The sequence below is a fragment of the Ctenopharyngodon idella genome, chromosome 7 (assembly GCF_019924925.1).
Source record: "Ctenopharyngodon idella isolate HZGC_01 chromosome 7, HZGC01, whole genome shotgun sequence".
NCBI classification, from domain to species: Eukaryota; Metazoa; Chordata; class Actinopteri; order Cypriniformes; family Xenocyprididae; genus Ctenopharyngodon; species Ctenopharyngodon idella.
In genome coordinates, this window is record NC_067226.1 from 14,784,896 (window position 1) to 14,807,953 (window position 23,058).

At 38.4% G+C, this 23,058-nt stretch overlaps 1 protein-coding gene across 2 annotated transcripts in view; it reads left to right on the forward strand.

Moving 5' to 3' along the window:
- adamts18 (ADAM metallopeptidase with thrombospondin type 1 motif, 18) overlaps positions 1 to 17,895 on the forward strand; it is a 57,447-nt gene extending 39,552 nt beyond the window's left edge. For both annotated transcript variants that reach the window (XM_051901377.1, XM_051901378.1), the window contains 7 exons: positions 3,042 to 3,162; positions 3,812 to 3,938; positions 11,050 to 11,254; positions 12,606 to 12,800; positions 14,127 to 14,375; positions 14,467 to 14,638; positions 16,538 to 17,895. In XM_051901377.1, the coding sequence (XP_051757337.1) occupies positions 3,042 to 3,162; positions 3,812 to 3,938; positions 11,050 to 11,254; positions 12,606 to 12,800; positions 14,127 to 14,375; positions 14,467 to 14,638; positions 16,538 to 16,656 (1,188 nt within the window). In that variant the 3' untranslated portion in view covers positions 16,657 to 17,895. The remainder of the gene's footprint in view (positions 1 to 3,041; positions 3,163 to 3,811; positions 3,939 to 11,049; positions 11,255 to 12,605; positions 12,801 to 14,126; positions 14,376 to 14,466; positions 14,639 to 16,537) is intronic.
- The last annotated feature ends 5,163 nt before the right edge of the window (positions 17,896 to 23,058 follow it).

A 23,058-nucleotide genomic window follows, 5' to 3' on the forward strand; every position in this document is an offset into this window, starting at 1 on the left:
AATGTCAAAAAACACGACAATTTGAGTGAAGAAGAGACCGTTTCATTCTTACCTTTATAGTCCGAAATGTCCATTCAGTATAAACTCGATAATACTGTCGACAATACGAAGATGCGCAATGCTAGAGCTTGGTAAACAGATCGTGTACTGCGTTTATGACACTGACACCACAAATATGCAAATGTAGTGTAAAACGTGAAGCAAGATAACCCAGGATTCCATTTACCCAGGTTTAGAATGACCCAGGGTTAACTATTTCAAGTGTGAAAAGCCCTATTGTATCAGTGGGCAGTTGTGGCCTAATGGTTAGAGTTGGACTTATTACCCGAAGATTGCGGGTTCCGACAGGAAATGTATGTGGGGGTAGTAAATGAACAGAACAAGGCACCTAACCCCCAATCGCTCCCCAGGAGCTACAGCAAAATGGCTGCCCACTGCCCCGGGTGTGTGTTCACAGTGTGTGTGTGTGTTCAATACTCACTGCTGTGTGTGCGCACTTGGATGGGTGAAATGCAGAGCACAAATTCTGAGTATGGGACACCGTACTTGGCTACATGTCACTTCACTTTATTTATTTATTTATTTATTTTTTGTGGCCTGATTTTTGTTTTTCAAAATTACATCACACCAGTATATTCTTCGATTTTGCTTGAAGTATATCGGGGCCTTTAGATGTGGTATCCATGCTCCCATTCATCAGTCTTTCATCCACTAATTTTTCTTCATGAAGGGAGGAACTTCTACAGGGCACAGATGGATTTTTGTGTAGTAACCCTATACTCGGAGTGCTTGATAATGAACCTGTCTTAGTGGTGCTGTTCAACAGAGTTCAGTAATTGCCCCAGATTTTCCATAATTATTTAGAATCACTAGGGTGAAAGATAGTGAGGGGACATCTAGCGCGAGAATGGGGATAGATGCATGCAATGAAGCTTTTATTGCAACGTAAGACAATATAAGACACAAGGAAGCAGTATTTGGATGGGGAATGATGTTTGCATGTTGAGTTGATATTCAAAATTGTGATCCTTGTTGCATATGTTAAGACTGAAACTCTAGACTTCCTATATCAGAGCACAGACATGGTGCAAGGATTCATGTGGGTCTTGACCCTGGATCAGAAGAGGTAGAGTTTCTCCATGTGTTGTATCCATAGTCAGATGGCTAGCTGGATCACAGATGGATCAGAGACCTCCTCCTGAGCCTGATTCTGGAATAGCTGCTCTGTGTTCAGTGCCAACTGTAAATCTGGACCAGCTTTGAACAGGCTAGCGTGCAGGGTCTCATGGATCGCTTCCAGGGCAATAGATTCAGCCTGGATGCTTGGAAGGAAAGTGAGCCAAAAAGGTTGCTAACTTGCCACTGTCTTTGAATATATACTTGTTTTACTTCCTCCAGAAATTCTCTAACCTTCAAACACCGCCTTCGTTTGATTCACACTATACCTTCTGATGTTCTGTTGATAGATGCTTTGCCCCTCTACAGGTCCCTTGCATCTCATTGAACAAAAAACATGAATGCACACATATTCATGCCTCTCCACCCTTAATATAAAACATATAGTCATGACACTAAACTGAACCCAAGATTGGCGAGTAAAGATATTGGATGGTTTTAGCTAACCTGATAATCTGAATGGTTGAAGAGCATTTATTGTGTTTATTGTGACTGACTTAAGGATAATCTTCCCACATCAGCAGCAGCCTGCCACACTCTTCCTGTTCAAAACATTAACTCACTGAGGGTAAATCCATAGTAATTAGAGGTTGGGTGGCATCTGCCTAATCCACTACTTCAGTTTGCACTCTTACTTACGAGAAATTTGGGCTGCCTTGCAATTACTGTTGGCATGTGTAAACACTGCTGCAACTCTTCAGGAGTGCAGTGACCCTTAGTATTCGATCTTTGTTTAGCTGCTTTGTTTGTACTTTCTATATATAGTTTTTGGTGGTTTACCAGTTCCAGTGAATTTAGTGTCATTGCATTTTTTATTACAAATAGTCTGAGGAAAATCCCCATGTGGCAAAGCCTAAGTAAAAACAAAGCTCCTCTTCTTGTCTGAGGGCTTTTCCACTCCATTAGAGTTATCCTCAGGCCGTCCTCAATGGCCCTGGGCACAGATTTAGTGAGAAACCTGCTGAACTTCCTCTGTGGTCTAGTCTTACATGAATGGCTATAACATCTTCTCCAGGAACAGCCACCAAAACTATACCATACAGTCCTAATGAAACATAAACATTGATGTAAATCGGCGTGGGAAATTAAGTCTCACTGTACACCACTATATGAAAATATTCAGATGCACCCAACCCACAGTTTGTTCGACTTGTGCCATTTTCCAAGCTGACAAGCTTCAGTTCAAACACATAGACAATGTAATTCAAACATCCCTCCAGTTTAGCGTCACTAGGAACACTGTGGTGTCATCTCTCAGTCCCAGTGGAGCCACAAAACAGCACCAGACGCTCTGGCACCTTCTCCCTTGCTGAAATACGAGAACATTAACAAGCCATTCAGCAACAAATTCAGTTTCTGTCAGACGGAAGCAATAATTTAGGTGTTTGAAAATGTTATGTAAATGACTGAAATCGTCCATATATGGTAATCAGACTACAAGTGGCGTCAGTGTTGTGCCCATGCTCTGAAAGACAGAGTTGATGCATGATGTGTATTTAATTCTTCAAATATTTTATTTCAGTTTGTTTGGGGTCAATAAGACTTTTTTATGTTCTTGAAATAAGGTTCTTATAATCACCACGGCTGCATTTATTTGATCAAAAATAAAAGTAAAAATTAGTAAAAGTAACAAAACAGTTGTGCTGCTTAATATTTTTGTGGAAACCTTGATATATTTTGATTACTTGATGAATAGAAAGTTCAAAAGAACAGCATTTATTTGAAATAGAAATCTTTTGAAACATTATAAATTACTTACTATCCTTACTGAAAATTTTTTAATTTTCCAACTGTTTAAATAGTACTGTATACTTGGATAGACAGAAACCTGATTATACTGACCTATGATCATCTCTCCTCCACAGATTCTTCTTCAGGGTAAAAATCCCGGTGTATCATGGGAGTATACTCTACCCCATCCAGAGAAGAAGCACAACTACACCTGGTCTGTGGTGCGTTCTGACTGCTCAGCGCCTTGTGCTGGGGGTGAGTCGATGCCAAATGCACTGTAAATGTTTGTTTTGTTGATTCAAGTGTGAGAGAGCAGAGAGTTTCTGTGCTTGTGTGTTGTTGAGGAAGGAAGTATGTGAGTGTGTTTGTCCAGGTCCATCAAACGCACCTTTGTGAGCAGGACAGAAAGACAAAAGTGCGCCCCTCCTTCCCTTCAGACCTCCCAATCTCATTGGCTCATCTCTGTGGTAGTGGCTCCTCCATTCACAGTCAGTTGTCTGAGTGTTAGTGGTAGACAGACAGCACTATGACATGCCCAGAGCACAGATCTCTATCTGCGCTCTCACACAGTTTCATTCATGCTTTTCTTTAGAGCAGACCTCTGTGCAGCCCCTCCTGGCCTCTCACACTGACAGAGGCCCGGCTTTGTTTGCCTCAACAGAAGCCACACTACAGTACTGCCATTCATCCTGAGCTCCCATAATCCCCAGAAAGACCATTCACGGACAGTGTGCTCCAAGCTTTCCTTTTCAAAAGATTGCTCTGAGGATGCATTAGTTTATCTCATGATAAATACGATTGTTAGGCCGTGTTAGAAGAGATGGATCTCTACAACATGTCCAAAAAGAGTAGATGCAGAGTGTTTGTACTTATCCCAATGTATCTCTTTCTAACTCTCTCTCAGGTCGGGTCTCGACGAAAGCTATTTGTCTGCAGGATCAGGCCATGCAGGTCAACTCTTCGCTCTGCAACCCTCAGACCAGACCTGTGGTGGGCTCTCACCTGTGTAACACACAGCCCTGCCCTGCCTAGTAAGAGTCTTTGTGTGTGTGTGTGTGTGTGGAAGTGTCTGTCTATAAAATAAAAGTTAAAGGGTTAGTTCACCCAAAAATTAAATTTCTGTCATTAATTACTCACCCTCATGTCGTTCCACACTCGTAAAACCTTCGTTCATCTTCGGAACACAAATTAAGATTTTTTTTATAAACTCCGATGGCTCAGTGAGGCCTGCATAGCCAGCAAGACAATTAACAATTTCAATGGCCAGAAATCTACTAAAGATGTATTTAAAACAGTTCACGTGACTACAGTGGTTCAACCTTCGAAGCTTTACGAATCTTTTGTTTCGAATCAGTGGTTCGGAGCGTGTATCAAACTGCCAAAGTCATGTGATTTCAGTAAACGAGGCTTTGTTACATCAAGTGTTTCGAAATTTCAGTGGTTCACCACTGGGGGGGCGTGACTTTGGCAGTTTGATACACGCTCCGAACCACTGATTTAAAACAAAAGATTTGTAAAGCTTTGAAGCTTATTTTTTTTGGCACACAAAAAGTATTCTCGTCACTTCATAACATTAAGGTTGAATCACTGTAGTCACATGAATGTTTTAAAAACATCTTTAGTAGCTTTCTGGGCATTGAAAGTGTTAATTGTCTTTCTGGCAATGGAGGCCTCACTGAGCCATCAGATTTTATCAAAAACATCTTAATTTGTGTTCTGAAGATGAACGAAGGTCTTACAGGTGTAGAACGACATGAGGGTGAGTAATTAATGACAAAATTTTCATTTTGGGGTGAACTAAGCCTTTAATGTATTAAATATAAAAAATAATATATAAAACGTACATACAAGACTTAAAGTTACGATGTAACAGAAGTAGCGACATATATATATATATATATATATATTTTTTTTTTTTTTTCCGTATTGTGAAATATTAGTAAAATAATGTAGGGTGGAGACTTATACAGTAAATCAGTTGTCGATTGTATGGAGGCTGATATGAGCTTGCAGTCAACTGTAAGAAAGGAGAGTGAGTTTAAGAGGACAAAATGATTGGAGAAGTTCGGCGGTCACCATAGAGAAGTCTGTTTTTTCATTGGAAGATCGAGTTGTGTCATTTTGATTGAAAGTTAAGTCCAAAAAAAAAAAAAAAGAAACAAATGCTTAATCATTCACAATACGAATAATAACATGCATTTAGAAAATAGATTCATTTCAAATAAGTTTTTTTTTTAAGTTTAATTTAATTTCACTTCTTTAAATTCAATTGCAATTCTACACCATGTTTGCTACCACCATTTAAATTCAAAAATTGGAATGGAATTTAAAAAGCATTCTTAGTTCAGTTCTCAGTGGTGCAAACCCTGCTCTCCAATACTATTGGTGGGCACGGTGCCCTGGTGTGTCTGTCTGAAATCAGCTGTGGTGGCTTCAGCATGAGCAGAACCCAACTTAAAGCTCTGAAAATTTACGTTCTTCCTCTGGTTCTCCTCTCTGTTTTATTCCTTAAAGAAAACAGGATTAACATAGCCTCCAGACAGGGACTGACTGCTCCCTCACTGCCCAAACTCCAGCTCCAAGCCACAGCCTGCCACACACGCACCTCTTAAATTATACAAACACAAACCCACATACACACATAGGCAAACCAGCTTTCTCAATAAGGCAGATATTCACACAAATACTAGTCTCTCGTTCTGTCTTGTCTTTTTGTTGACTACAGTGAAATACCACTCAAATATTCCAACAATTGGAGTCATATTTATCAAAGACTCCTACTATATTATGAGTGAAAAGGATAATGTTATATTTGGAAATGAGGAGGATAAATGGAAAAAAGGCACTTAACAAAAGACATGCCTAATGATCTTTTTGCATGGAAAAAAAAGAGAAAGAAAAGCAGGGACTGTCTCACAAGGGACCCTGGGAAAAACATTCTCAGCCTAGGTGTCAGAAACCTCCTCTGGGCTCTGAAGACTATAAAAAGGAGCTGCTCGAAACAGCCTTTCTCCGGGTGTCTCAAAGCTGAAGTCAATCTGCCGGTCTATCTTCCTTTTGAGCGTCCTGCTGCCATTCTTACAAGAGCAACACTCAACTCGACTTGATTTACTGATCTCTTGCCTTACAGAGGCATCTACATACCCAGCATCCTTCACTTGCAAGGGTGAAAGGCATTGACGCACCATTTTGGCACTCAGTTAACAAATCACCCCTCCTGGCTTTCCTCCTTCCATCCTTCTCGCTCTCTCTTTCTCTCTGGCCTTACATCGTGTGAAATGTTGGCTGCGACCGATTACAATGTGCAGGCTATGGCGAGGCGATGCTAAAAGGGGAAATCAGGACCATATGATTGTTTCCTTACAGCAACAAGCTCTAACCGATTTGGCTTGTCCCATTCAAAGCCTGACAAATAGTCCAATAACAGTGTAATTGAAAACAACGGCAGGGTTGACGGGAGAGCAGCGTGTCTGCGGCGGTGCTGGATATGTGGAGATAGACTGCATAGGTTTCCATCACTCAACACTAATGTCTGCCTGTAACCCTATGACACTTTAACTTGGTGAGCACAGAGGTACTTTGATTACCGGTCGAGATTACCAGTGATCCTAGACTCCTTCAGTTGGCGTCACACCTCAATGACATCATCACCATTCTTTGGGTCACACAATAAGTTTGTTACCCTGTCGTATCTACATTTGAAAAGCTCTTAAAGGGTTAGTTCACACAAAAATGAAATTTCTGTCATTAATTACTCACCCTCATGTCTTTCCAAACCCGCATGATTTGATGAAATCTGAGAGGTTTTTTTATCAAGCAAGGAAATAAACAAATTGAAGATCCAGAGAAATAGTAAAGACATTGTTAAAATAGTCAACGTGACTACAGTGGTTCAACCTTAATGTTAGGAAGCGATGAGAATACTTTTTGTGCACAAAAACAAAACAAAAATAACGACTTTATTCAACAATTTTATCTCTACCCTGTCAGTCTCCTACGCAGTTGACACAGTGCAGCGCTTCCGTGTTCTACATCCGAACGCCGACTCTGTATTGGCTGTATTGACTGACAGGGAAGAGATCAAATTGTTGAATAAAGTCTTTATTTTTGTTTTGTTTTTGCGCACAAAAAGTATTCTCGTCGCTTCATAACATTAAGGTTAAACCACTGTAGTCACGTTGACTATTTTAACGATGTTTTTACTACTTCTCTGGACCTTCAGTGTGGTTATTTCCTTGCTTGATAAAAAAAACCTCTCAGATTTAATTAAAAATATCTTAATTGTGTTCTGAAGATGAACGAAGGTCTTAAAGGTTTGGAACGACACGAGGGTGAGTACTTAATGACAGAAATTTCATTTTTGGGTGAACTAACCCAAAAGTTAAATTAATAGTTTCTCCAAACATGAAAATTCTGTCTTCTTTTACTCTCCTTCATACTTTTTTTTTTAACCTGTATTACTTTTTTCTTTTGTAGAGCACAAAAGAAGATATTTTAAATATAGATAGACTTTTTTTTTTTTTTTTTTTTTTGTCCGTACAATGAAAGTCAGTGAGGTCCAGTGTTGTTTTGGACCACATTTACTTTCATATATGAACAAAAAATGTTAATACATTCTTCAAAATACCTTATTTTGTGTTCTGCAGAAGAAATAAAGTCATACAGGTTTGGAACGACATTAGGGTGAGTAAATGATGACAGAATTTCCATTTTCATACATGTAAGAGCTTTTCAAATGAAGGTACAATGGGTTATATAAAAGATATATTATATCTTAAATGGCCGTCATCTCTTCATGAAATTCCCACTATTCAAGATTGATTTTTTTTTTCTCTCGTCATACTGTAAGTGTGTTTATTGTTCAGACAGACAGGTCCTAAATCCCACACTTACTAATGACCTCCCCCACTGTATGCAGAGCCGAGTCTGTTCCCCCCGCATACTGAATGACATCATGGACTTATGATAGTGACTTTAGACTCCTGAATCATTATTTGTTCGAGGCATTATGTACTTTGATTTATGACTGCTGAAAAGAGGAAAACTAAAAACAGGGTGCAGGAAAGGGAAAATAAATAGACCTTTGGAAACACTTCCAGAAAAAGTATGGGCATGCATTCAAAACAGGAGAGAAAGACAGAAGCTTCTGCTTATCTTTCCAGCAAATATCTTCAGTGTTGACAGGTCTGCCCATGTTTTATTATGGAGCAAGAGAGACGGCATCCCTGTGGGGATTGAGCGCATCTAGCTGACCAGGAATCGAGCGCTAATCTCCAGACTATGGCCTACAGGATTCAGTCTGACGACGTGCTTCCTGCTGCAAACGCTGCTTCTGTGAAGCGTGGAGCACGGTGACTTCAAACATGGGCCAGGCCCAGAAGCGGCCAGCTTGATTTGTTCCTTAAAATGTCATGAAAAGATTAATGCACATGCCTTAAAGACTTTTGCAGTGCTTTTCTTAAAGTTTCTTAGCTGTGTTGCATGATTATATGTTTGCTTTTGTCTTCAACTGGCACTCTTCAAGTGCAGACAAGCCTTTGCATTGATTCAAAAGATTTTTATTTTGACGAAATGCTGTTCTATTCATCAAAGAATCGTGAAAATTAATGTATCATGGTTTTGTTTCCCCCAAAATATTAAGCAGCACAACTGTTTTCAACATTGAAAATAATAAGCAATGTTTCTTTAGCACTAAAGCAGCGTATAGAATGATTTCTGAAGGATCATGTGACACTGAAGCATAGGAATAAATTACATTTTAAAACATATTCACATATATCATTTTAAACTGTAGTACTTAATCAAAATAAAAATACAGCCTTGGTGAGCATTAAAGACTTTCAAAAAATCTTAGTGACACACGATCACTGAATAAACCAAAAGCTACTGTAATGAATAACAATAAAGACAATATCAATATTTCCAATATCGTCCAACTAAACATACCTAAAGTCGTTAATGCACATGCTTTGGTTTGTTTAAATTGATATTTTTAGCAAAAGAATTCAAAAAGTCAAGTGGGTTTAGGAAAATACATGGTTCTCTTAGAGCTCTTAAACTGACAAATGCTTCCAAACCAAAAGCATTCAACAGAGAATGCTAAAAAGTGATTTGGAATAAGTATGTATTATGGGTGAATCATTTTGGGCAGACATGGAGAAAATGCCAGCAAAATCAGACCGTATCCGGAAATGTGAAACAGTCCACGGTATTGTCCCCAAAGATATGTCTCCTTTAATTGTATGGCTTGAAATATGCAAGTTATTGAAAGATTCCAGAAATACAAAATTAAAACAAGAGCCAGCAGTGGTTTGCAGTGAGGCACGGCATGTCAGCTCTTTGACCAATGACACATTGTCATTTATGTGGCGAAGAGAGCACGAGAGGGAGTGAAAAGGCATATTGTGCTGTGGATCGTGTTTCTTCCCTCAATTAAAATAGCAGTTTAACCATCTCCCTCCAATTTGTCAGATGGCTGGAGAGAAAATTAAAGGATTTTTCTCAGCTCCGTGGCTCAGGTCTGTGTGAGTGGTTGGGTGGAACCGGGTCTTCTAAGAACTCGACCCGGGGCGTCTGTCCGGTGTTGCGGCCACGGCTCTCGTCATAGCTGTCATTTGCTCTAATCTCTCCCTGGCCTGCCCAGCTCTATTTTAAAGCCTCTTTTCATCCACAGCCAAGAGAAGCAAGGACAGAGTTACAATCTGAGCACTGGAAGAAAGCTGTTGTGGCATCAGTGTTGATTTTTACTTTTTTTTTTTTTTTTTTGTCTTTTAGACATCATTTTGTCATGTCATATCCTTTAAGCAAATTTTAGTCCACAAAAATAACATTTTATTTGATGGAAAAGTGCAAAATTAAACCAAATATACACGTTTTACTCTACCATTCATTAAATTAAATTCATTTGCATTAAATTAATCAAAAGTGAAAGTAAAAGGAGGTTATAATGTTACAAAAGAATTCTATTTCAAATAAATGCTGTTCTTTCTTTTCATCAACTTTCTATTCATCACCAAATCCTAAAAAAGTATCACAGTTTCCCAAAAATATTAATCAACTGTTTTTTTTGAGTAGCAAATCATAATATTACAATGATTTCTGAAGGAAGACTGGAGTATTGGCTGCTGAAAATTCAGCTTAAGCATCACAGGAATAAATTACATTTATTTTATTATTAATTATTATAATAATAATTATTAATATACAACTATTTTAACTTGTAATAATATTTCACAATGATACTGTTTTACTGTATTTAATTAAATAAATGCAGCCTTGGTGAGCAAAAGAGACTTAAAGTTTTTTTTTTAGGTTTAAATCATATTGACCCTAAACTTTTTGATTATTATATTTGGTATTATATAGGCTATATTAGCTTAAACATGCATCAACATTTAATAAAAACATGAGCTGAAATAACTTTGAGTACATTACTGAGGTACTATATTCTGTCAATTCTTTATGCTTTAGTAATTCATTTTCCACCTTTTAATGTGCTACGGAAAACGTGCATTCACAACGTGACTACAAATTTTGACTTTTTTTTTTTTTTTTTTACTGAATGATTGGCCATAGGGAGGCACTATTGCATTATCACAAATAGTGTCCAAAAGCAAATATGACATATTGTGAGTATTCAGAAGGAATTTATTAATTCCAGCTGTTGTTCATCATATTGCTGCAGTGAAATGGATCCATCTATTACAGAACTTTGGAATGTCTCATTTACTTGCAAGATCTGTGTTTTGTAATATTTTGTCATGTGAAAATTGCATAATTAGAAATCATATATGAACTCAAGATGTGTGCATCTATTGATAATGTTTAAACTCTTAGGCTGGAAACGTAAATGATAAGTGCATATGCCTATATGAGGCCACAGGGAGAGGGTGGGGTGGGTGCAGACAGATGTATGTGGTTTCTTTATTAGTCTTTCCATTGTGTTGTTTACAGAGTAATCAGATTGGTCATAATCTAATGATCATCACATTAGGTAGATTTTGTTTAATGAAGCCCTTGTGTGTGTTTGAGTGTCAAGTACCTGTGTCGTATAGATGTAAAGTGTCCTCTTCCATGTTAAAATATGCTGGAATGTTCGAACACAAGGTCTGCTTCTGAAGGTCAAATCGTTTGTCTTGACAGTTGGACGACAGGCAAATGGGGAGTGTGCAGTAGAACATGTGGAGGCGGGCAGCAGACGCGAAACATCCGTTGCATGAGGAAGGTGACATACCAGCGTGAAGAGGTGGCGGCTCACTCCTTATGTCCAGTAATGTCTCCGGCCCAACTACAGCCCTGCAACACACAGACATGTCCTCCAGAGTGGAGCACTGGCTCCTGGTCACAGGTATGTTTACATGAACATGCAACCTACATAACAGGATGTTATCGTAGGGTACACAACTATAGTCAAAAGAGGAAGAAATAAAACTCAAATACATTTTACCAGGAAAATGTTTGAACAGTCGTGAAACCCAACAGTCACAGTGCAAAATAGTTCTTGGAAATTCTGCTATTCTTTTGTAAAATCCCTAACAAAAGCCAGGTCCTGACATTAGCAGCGGATTGAATTCTGTGATGTTCTGTGGAATGAGTAGGTTTGCCTTGCTTTAAAACATTCCATCCTGTTAGATAAAGTTACAGAAGTTGGTATGATATATAATTTTTTTTAAAGATGGTTACAAAACATTAAAATTAATTTCAGGTTTCATGTTCAATAAACCTTATGTAATCGAACTCTCATTCCTTCCATGAGGCTAACAATGAGCAATTTTAGCTCTTTAATTTGATCATGTTCATTTTCTTGCCTTTGTATAAATAATCAAGTTATAATGAATAAAGTATAGTTGTTTGAGCTTGACCAGAACATGTTTCTGAAATTCTGCTATACCCTTTTATAGAAATACTTACTTAAATTACAACACAAGTGTATTCAGTTTTGAAAAGTGCTCGAAATATACTGCATAACAGCAATGACCCAAATATGAGGTGAAGATTTGAGATGCCCAGAACAATATAATGCAAAATCGTTCTGTATGTCACATCAGTGCTGAAACACTACTGCCCCCTGCTGTTATTGCACATGTAGCACATTGTACTCCATCCATCTCACTTGCATTGCTCAAATTAAGAATCTATTCTGGACTTGAAATGACCAAGAATATCGCTTCTCTGAAACTTTAGTGAGGTTTGGAAGTGTTACTTTAGATAAATGAGTACTTTAAACATGGTTGAATCTAATATTTTGCATTATCTTTTGTTGTTGTTTTTTGTTTGTGTGTATATTTGCAATAATATATTTGTGTACACTGAACTTGATCTTTCCATGTACACACACACACACACAAGCCACAGAGAATGTCGAGTTCATTTCATCATTAGCAGTAATGTTGAATCTTTAACCTTTTTTTTTTCCCCAGTCTAATCTTATGCAATATGTTAAATCATAAATCTGTGTTCTGCATAAACAGTTTGAGATCTCTGAGAAGATTTTGCAGTAGTAGTTGATATTGACTAAATTCCTCCTAAAGGTCAGGATGAGTTCACACTGCCTGTCTCCAGAGTTCATTTCAACTGTTGTTTGAGGTGAACTGCATGCCACTGTGACCTTTACAATGTTTAAACTAACATCACTCAAAGACCACACGAGGGTAACTCTCTCTCTCTCTGTTTATCTTTCTTTCCTTCCTTCTCTCTAGTGCTCTAAGACCTGTGGGCGAGGGTTGAAGAAGCGCAGTGTTTTCTGCAGGAGCACTGATCCAGGTGCCAGGGCTGTGGTGGTGCCTGACAGCATGTGTAAATTACACCTGAAGCCCAAAGCCCAGGAGACATGTGTGCTGAGCCGCTGTCCCAAGAATGAGCGTCTTCAGTGGATAACTACCACCTGGGGAGAGGTAAGACCCCTCATAGGAATAGCAGAGGTTATGGAGAAGCACTCACACAAACAGTTGCACATATATTCACCCATTTAACCCTGATGCAGAATCATTCATGTGCACCATATTCAGTTAACATACATGCCATTACTATATAACTGGACACATTGCATCGATGGCTACGTCTGTTTAAATTTGGATACATTAGAAAATGTATTGTGTTTTTGTTTCAAAATGCCCTTTGTTCATACCATAGACTGTAAAAAAGATGGATGACGCACCTTCACTTTCTTCCATTGTAGTAAATGAAGCAGCCAGTGTGCCAATATGGCGCTGACATCTTGAGTCTCGAGTCTGCGCATAGTGAACTTGGAGCCCGAGACTGCGCAGTAGTGAACGCAAAGTGGAGCCTCGATATCAAGGTCCCGCCCATACTCTCGCATGTAATGGAATGGGACGTGAGACAAACTAAACAATCAATTTTAAATATTTTTAAAAAAAATATTTGATGTGTAATTTGATTGTTTAGTTTGTCTCACGTCCCATTCCATTACACGGAGAGGGTGGGGTTCATGATCTATACTGCATCCAGACACCTGGGGGTGATCAAGTCACTTTGGCTTCAATTTTCAGGACTAGTGTGGCACGCTTGGTTCATACTAGCGTTTTCAAGCAATTTCCAAAAGTTGCTTGTCCACAGACTCTGAAATATCGAAAAACATTTAAATCATCTTACTGCGCATATGTAACTGATACTGAAAGACCAGACATAATAAAGTTCTCATGCTATTCTTCTGGCATGATCACTTTATTAGCAAAATATCCCACCTCTTACTGGTGTTTCCAGTAATCGCCATTTTATGTATGCACAATCCCTTGTCCAACACATGCCCTCATATTTTGACTCATGCAGAACAGCAATTACCAGTAAATTTTCTGTCATCTTTGAGGGGATGTAATATGAAGATTGTACCAAGTAACATTTATCTTTAGCAACAATGTGCAATTGAATAGCACATAGCACAAGAAACGCTGTATCTTTGTGGACAGAATGCCAAAACGTACATAAAAAGATGTTTTCAAATCTGGATGAATGTAGATGCATCCTAAGATGCACAATATCATGTGTGCAAGTGGTTAGAGCAACATCTGTGCATGAATATCTAAAAACAAGCATTTGATTCCAGACAGCTAAGTGGCACTCTCTGTTCTGCATTTGCACTTAAGTGTCTCCAAACTAGCAGCATTGTTGACCGTTGCTATGGAGGCATGAGTTGACCTTGTAGCAAGGGATCAGCAGAGTATTTATATGTATATACCTTATTATCTGGTTGTTTTATGCAGTGTTCGGCCTCCTGTGGAGCAGGAGTAAGGAGAAGAGAGCTGCATTGCGGGGAGAAAGACTCCCAAGGGGGCTACACAGAGTTCCCTACAAGGAGGTGCAGGAACTTACGGAAGCCCCAAGCAGACCTTGAGCAAGCTTGTAATAACGGCCCCTGCCCAGAGCCCCCGCCACCCCAGCTCCTCCAGCCTGGTCTAGACAGGGGCGGCACTTCTTTGACTTTGGGCTGGTATTCCTCTCCTTGGCTGCAGGTATGCACAACTAGCTCTTTATAACCAATCAGGGATCTGTTCTGTTTCTATTCTGCCAGACCTTTAAGCTTCCTGTTCATGTGTCTTTCAGTGCACTGTGTCCTGTGGCGGTGGGGTGCAGACACGAAGCGTTCAGTGTCTGAGACAGGGGCGTCCGTCAGTGGGCTGTTTACCTCATCAGAGACCCATAAGCTCACGAGCCTGCAATACTCACTTCTGTCCTGCTCCAATCCCAGTCCCACCTCCATCACCCACACTTAAAGGTACAAGCTGGTTTGCCTTTAAATTTACATTTATTCATTTAGAAGACACTTAAATCCAAAAGTGACTTCAGTATACACCACTGTTCAAAAGTTTGGGATCAGTAAGACTTTTTTTTTAAAGAAATTAATACTTTTATTCAGCAAGGATGCAATAAATGGATCAAAATTGACAGTAAAGACATTTATATTGTTACAAAAGATTTCCATTTCAAATAATAATCATTTGAACTTTCTATTAATCAAAGAATCCTGAAAGGAATGTCATGTTTTCCAAAAAAATATTAAGCAGAACAATTGTTTTTAACATTGATAATAATAATATTAAGAAATGTTTCTTGAGCAGCAAATCAGCATATTAGAATGATTTCTGAAGGATCATGTGACACTGAAGACTGGAGGAATGATGCTGAAAAGCATCAGCTTTGCCATCACAAGGATAAATTACATTTTAAAATATATTCAAATAGATAACAGTTATTTTAAATTGTAATAATAATAATAATAATAATAAAATCTTGCTGACCCCAAACTTTTGGACGATAATGTATATCAGTATTTTATCAGTTTTCCTGAGAATCAAACCCAAGGCCTTGGCATAAGCATGGAATACAACATAAGCAATTTTGGTTGTTCAGAAAAGTACAGACCCGAAAAGAGATGAAAGTAAGAAATAGTGAATTCTATGTGCAGGTATCAATGTATTGAGCAGTAACAGGCAGCCAGTGAAGTGAGACAAAGAGAAGTGAAGTGTGAGTTGAGTTTTATTGCGCATGTTGGCCGCAGTCAGCTAGTAGAACATTGCAGCTATCTAGGCTCTTGTAAACTCCAGATTGCAGAGTCAAATAGGAACAGCCTGATCTTCTTCATGTCGTACGTAAATCTGCATGACCAGGCTGTTTACACAATGTAAATGTAAATGTTGTTAATCTGCTCCTGTTGTTAGGTCCCTCCCTTCCTTGTAGTTTTACAATAGCACACAACCAGGAAATTGATTTGCCACAGAACATGGTCATCACCTCTTTGCAGGGACGTTATCAATTGTCTTGCTTATAACAACAATGGTGTTGGCTCATGAATCAAACCAGCAACCTTCAGTTGCCACCTTGAACACTACAACACGCCACACCACCCCAACTTTTACCTCAGCTGTTTTCTCAATCAACAGTACCTGCGATGCCTGAGTGGACATACTGCTGAATTTGTTATGAACTCTCATATCTTGTTCTGTAGCTTAACTGGCAGAGCATGATGTTAGTAATATCATGGGTTGGATTCTCAGGAAACATATATACTGATAAAATGTATACCATGAATGTACTTTACGTTGCTTTGGATGAAGCATCTGCCAGTTGCAAAAATGCATGTATATTTTCTATAGTGTTATTGTTGCCTTGAAGCATATGTATCATAATTATCAAGCTTGATAAACATCACTGGTGTTTACACTTATTTATTATGTAGTGGTAAAAACAATGCACAATGCACCACATTGTTAGGTCAAATGACAATGTGTGCCACTATTTAACAATAATAAACTGACTTACATTGTGTGATTAAACAATATCGTTTAAATTAACAAATCATGATTGCCATGTTTAATTATAGTGATATCGAGAATGTAAAAATCTTTCTTTGGTAGCACATGGCACATAGCACAGAGAACAGAAGTGTGTGTATAATTGTTTATTCTCATGGGAGAACTGAGTGTGAGGGCCTTCAGAAAACAGGTCAGGTCCTTATCAGTATGCCGGTACAGTAATTCCAAGTGGTTTGCAACATCGCCACAATGTCTCTATTTAGAGTAAACAGTACTTACAAAAACACTGAGTACTTGTGTGCACACTGTTGTTTTTAAGGCTTAAAATAAATAATAGTCATTATGTGTCTTCCCAATAACAGAAGACCAGCCTTGCATCGACTTTTTCAGCTGGTGTCATCTGGTGCCTCAGCACGGTGTTTGCAATCACAAATTCTACGGTCAACAATGCTGCAAGTCCTGCTCTGCCAAAAGACAGTAAAGCAGAAGATCTTCACTTCCCACAAGCCTCCTCACTGACTCTTTGAGATCTGTTGATCGTTATGATAAAGATGACCACTACGGACAAGTTGATATTTGCGAGATGTGGCACAGAAAGAGGCATTCCAGTGGACCTTGTCTTGGACTGATGAGAGATAACGAGAGCCTGGTATCCAAGGAACTCAAGAAACTCTGTACATTGGACAATTGCACCAGATTCTGGCTTCATTGATGGCGTATCATAACTAGAATTGTGGTTCTTCAATAACCAATCTGCAGAACATTTATTTTGTAAATACACTGTAAAAAAATGTGCTGTAAAATAATGGTAATCTACTGGCAGCTGTGGTTGCCGGTAATGTGCTGTTAATTTGCAGCCCTCTACCATAAATTTACAGTTCTCCTTTTGTACAGTATGTTACCGTAATACTACCATGGAAATGAACTCATTTCATTTGGGAAACCAATTGCTTCAAACAGTTCGAGTTTAAAAACTAGTATTTATACAGCTTTAGTACTGTGAACTTATTTCATTTGAGTCAACTGAAAATGATTATTTCTTAACTGCAAACACTTAATGTATAATAGTGAAACAATTAAAAACATGACTTCAACTCAAATCTTTGCAGCTTGTCCAAACTAGCAATAGCACACATATATGTGTTAAAGTACTTAACAAACAGCTTATCACTGCATCAGAAGCGACAAAGTTACTGCCTTTCAGTAAAGCAACATGCAGCATATCATCAGTGTTTCTCAGCTCATCACTGACTGAAGCACAGGCTCTATTCTCCAGCATAATGGTAATCCCCAAAATGAATTAATTAAATTAAAATATCTCTCCTATATCATCTTGTACAAAAACACTTCAGTTCAATATTTACTCTCCTTATCAGTTATTGACTTTGCATAACTTTTCTATTTCTATTAACTTTCACTAATATTTCAGTGAAATTAAATTGTTTTGTATAGTAAATCTGACTGTTATGTTTGAAAGAATATTACTGTTTTTTCCTTTATTTTAGGGTAATCTGCTGTCAGCAGGGTTGGCAGTAAATTGCTGTTTTTTTTTACAGTATGTTGCCGTAAATTAATTTACTGTTGATTACTGTTAAATTACGTTTCACTGTTTTTTTTCATCTTACACCTTTAACCCTTTTAATCAAAATCTTCAGTTTTAAATGAACACTTGTATGTGTCCACACTACAGAGTGTTAGAGTAACACTGAAGCAGTGTTGAAGTTATTGAGATAATTAATTAAGTGATAATTGAGAATTATTGATGAACACCTGCTGTTAACAATCAGAATCACTGAAGGAAAAGAAACAACAAGAACAGAAAAAAAGACCAGCAGAAACACAATAACTACAACATACTTCTAGCCACAGCCTTAGATGAAATCAACTGAAGATAAAAGACATTAGATCTCTCAAGATCTCAGCAAAGGAGGATTAAACAACAAAAACAGCATTACTAGCTTCACTTATTACTAACCAGATTGACTTTAATTCTGTCAGATGTCTACAGAAGTTCATATTGGGAATTAACAGAGCTTTAGATGTTGTTTTATTGTTTTGTTTGACGTTACCATGATGGAGATCTGTGTTTGCTTTCATTGGGCTCTTGCATGATTTTTGTACCCAACATGCATTGCAGCATGAAGCTTTTGATTGTCACCATTGTTGAGATTCATATGCCAATTGTTGATATCTGTGTGACTCAAAATCCTTCATATTATCTGATTGTCACAACACTGATGGATCTCATGCTGAAGAATCACAGGGATATCATAATCAAAAATATAAAACAATCTAGATTAGACGCTGATGAGATTAATGAATCTGGCCATTAGATGATGATTTTGACCATTAATAATTAGCTAACCTCATCTGATCACATTTTCTTTTAGCTTTTGTACCACAACAACTGTGTTTTTAAGACACTGTTACAACAGCCAAAGAAAATCTAATGTTCACAAGTCAAGGGTCAAGAGCCCAACTAAAGCAAACACTGATCTCTATCATGGTAACGTCAAACGAAACCATAAAACAACATCTAAACCTCTGTTAGTTCTCAATATGAACTTCTGTAGATGTGTGTGAAGCTGGCAATGCTGTTTGTGGAGTTGTTTAATCAGATCTTGAGAGATTTAATGTCTTCTTTTATCTTCAGCTGATTTCATCTTTTTCTGTTCTTGTTGTTCCTCTTTCCTTCAATGATACTGCTTGTTAACAGCAGGTGTTCATCAGTGTCTGAATTCACACGAGTGTTCATTCACTCTGTCAAGTGGACTACATTAGTGAACTAATATAGGGAATAGTGAATGAGGGTATAGGGTGTGATTTGGAACACAGCCTCTGAGTGTCGCCTTTGAGCACTGTTAATTCACGGTATATTGCTGTAGGCTACTTTATCAAAAACGTCAAATGTTAGCCAGAATCCATTGTTTTCTACGGTATATTACTGTTATAATGGAAAATTGTTACTGTCGAAATTTGGCCCTTTTCTACAGCAATTTTTTACAGTGTATCTCTGTTTGTTCTCTTATAACTGGAGATGTGACCATTGGTTAAAGCCATTAAGAGTTCCCTTTCGAAAGGGAGCTTGCACTGCATCGAAACGCTATAGGGAACGTCTCCATGTGAACCGGTATCTGAAACGCTTATCAAATCCCGGCAATCGTATTGACCGGCGACAGCCCATGACATCATCAAGGTGTGACCCGAAAGTATATAAGGAGTGCCTAGAGAACATGTCATCCTCTTTTCGTCTTCAGGGACTGTTTTGTTTGAAGCGCTATCATCTCATGTTACACATGTAACCGTGGTTCCCTGAGAACAGGGAACGAGACACTGCGTCTCCCTGCCATGACTCAGGGCCGCCTGCTGAACAGTCTCTTCAGACGATAAGTGGATGACATGTTCTCTAGGCACTCCTTATATACTTTCGGGTCACACCTTGTTGATGTCATGGGCTGTCGCTGGTCAATACGATTTGGTAAGCGTTTCAGACACTGGTTCACATGGAGGCGTTCTCCATAGCGTTCTCAGGGAACCATGGTTACATGCGTAACCCGAGATGTTTTCCATCATCAGCTCATTTATATGCTACATTGAAGAGCACCAAATGAACATTGGAGTTACTCTGGTTAATGTGCACACCTGAAGTATACTAGAATTTGTGTTTGCTATTTGAGCACCAGCCAAACCCATAAAACAGTATGTTTACCAGCAGATCTGGACAGAACTGAAACACTACATCTGTTCCACTGCACTTTTCTATGTAAACACATACTCGATGAACATCTTTGTACATTACTCCGCTTCTCGCTTTTTTCCAACGCCTCACACATTAGCACCTCTATAGCTTTCAATTCTGCTTTTTAGATATTTTCAGTTTTGTTTGCAGCACATTTCATAAATTCCTGTTTTGAGATGTTCTTTTTTTCTTCTTCTTTTTTTTTAACTCTTCATCCGCACTGCATCTCACATTTTTCTCATGTCTGCATTACAGAACGCCTGTAATTATTTAGTCTAAAGGTGCAGTCACAGTAGTGAATTTTCTTCAAAATTTTGCAGCAAAAAGTCCATTGTCATGTTAAATCTAAGCACCTTTCTATTGGTAAATGCTCTGAATCCATGTGACTTGTTGCGAAATCTGTGTGGGAAAATGTTTTCTCACAGAATTCCTGATTGCATGGATTCCTGTTGAAATGACTAGATTTTGTCTGCGAAAATTTGCCGAACAATGGTAAATGTGACCACACCCTAATGCTGCCTAATACTTTACATTACTGCTTTACATTGAATCAATGAATCTGTTGAATCAGTGAATTAGTGTTTTTGGTGCAATAAGTAGTGCAATGCACATTCTCATTCCACTGTGATCTTTTTTTTCAAAACAACCTACAGTGAATTCAACTTACCGTACATCACAATCTTATATTTACTTCAGTATAAATCCCCCCTACTCTTGTATGTTTACAAACTAACTTAAACTTTCCCATTGGTCAAAATCCTCTAGAACATCTACATCCCCATCAACATGCTCCAATTTTCTCTGTGGAGCTGCTCTGACCTGAAATTTGAGTCACAATCTCATCTGATCGCCACAGAAAACGAAAGCAGACAAGATAGATTTATCATTAATGAAGATCAGTGCTTCTGCTGAAATATGTAGTGGGTCCGTTGGCGGATGAACTATGTTTGTGTATGAGTGCCAGTATGTGTGTGTAATTTGTGTGCAGTTCATGCAGTGCTGTCTCCCACACGGAGCACAAGAGGGCTGAGCTCGTCCCAGATGAGTGTCAAAGAGAGTAAAGAAGGTTGCTCTGTCACTTTGGAGGGACCAATTAGTGTGCAGGAGTGAGTGTCATGTTCAGGAGGAGGAGGAGGAGGAGCAGCTAACAAACCCAAGCCTCTCAGGACTTGGGACCTCATCTCAGTTTACTTTGTTAGTGCTCTTCATGTCTTTCTGTTTCTATCTCTCTGTGTGCTGTAGTTGTTGGGCTACTGTCTTGTGCTTAACAGAAGAGTGGAGTCTCACCTTAGTAATCTTTGCACAGGGTTCAGGTATGATGGTCCTGCTCTACCAATAAATACTGGAGCAGATGGCACATGCGGTATAGCACCAGCACTCATTCTGTCCTCGTTTCATTCCAAACACTTCATTACCAATCCCCAATCCCTTGAACAGATATTTGCATACACTAATAAGTGCAAAAGGTCACTTTTAAAAGTAGATGTTGCACTGCAGAGTGCTCTATTTTATTTTATTTTTTTTCACCTGAACCATTTTAAAGGGTACTTTGATTTATTTTAGATGTATAACTTCTGGATCTCCATAAATGAACTCTTGGTCTTTGACAGTGTGTTTCATTTGTTCCTTACTCGAATTTAAACGTGTTTCTAATCATGAACAAATGGAAAACATTTTAGCCATGTTGTGACATTATTGTACAAATGACTAGTCCTTTCTTTCATTACTGTCTGAATTGAAAAATTGTGTAATTTATTACTATGTCAAAATAGTTCCTGGGATACAGTGTTGTCTGGAGAGGGGCTGTCTGTATAATAGCACACTGTAAGTGTGATATTTAATATTTCCACTTAAAGTTTTATAATAAAAAGTATCTGATTTACTGTATTCCTCTAGTGAGGCTTTTTCCTCTATAGTGCTTTTGCAACAGCAGGTACAGAAAGCAATTGAATGATGAAAATGCTGCAATATTTAAGGAATGAAAAATGATATGCTGTCATCACAACAAATTACTATGAACATCAAGCCAGAAGCATAGTGGATTTTAGACAAAATACTCCCTAGCATATTATCGACAAGGAAAACAGACTTGTTCTCGTGCAAATATGAAACGTTATTTAAAATGTGCCACTAAGGGACAGATGGTATAATAATAATAAGCTATAAACACATGAAAAAACCCTCTGATACAAATAGCAATGTTTCCCAGCCAACCGTAACGCTAAATACCCAAAACGTTCATATTCCACAGTTTCCTCTTAGTATTCCAGGCGAAATGTTCCTGTGTGTACTAAATGCCCTAGTAAATCACATAGAGTTTGCTTAAATCCTCCCTTGACACTTTTGAATATCTATTCCTCCTAATAATACGCATACATTTGTCATTTTTGTCATATTTCTTAATTTCCTGTGTGTACAATTATTTGAGATAATTTCTGACAGCATCGAGAGACTCGTAAAGGAAAGGAGCAATTCCTCATCCGTGTCACTGGATGCACAGACACTGATTATGAAGACTGAATACCAAGCACGTCTGTGGCATTTCTCTATCCTCTTGTGCATGGTGCAAACTCTCTTTGTTTCTCTCTCTCTCCTTGCCTGCTCACACAAACATGCACACAGTCTCTTCTCTCTTTGGAATTCTATGTCACTGTGTCACTTCAGCTCCAGCAGTATATGCTTTTTTGGAGTACTCCTCACTTCTGACAGGCTTTCTAATCACATCTTAACAGGGCGCTGGCCATGAGCACGCTCTCTTTCTCTCTTTTCCAGCCTTTAGATGAAGTGAGAGCTGTCATCTCTTCAAGACAAATCTCCAATCATCAGCTAAAGGGTATCATCCACCATTCACTCTGTGCCCTTGCGGAGAATCCGGACAATAGATCACTCAGGATGAGTGAACAGGATGTACAGGATCATATAGAACAGTGATTCACAACAGGTGGTCACAGGTCAGTTCTGATCATGGTACGGCAGGGAAAATACTAAATACAAATAATAAAATGCAAAAAAATCACACAGTTGTTTATAGTTAATAAAGTAAAAGGTTCCACTTCCCGTAAGTTTTGTTTGAGTTTATTATCCAGTGTCCTGGCATAAATACATAAATTCATCCGTCAATAGAGGGAAAAAAAAAAAAAAACC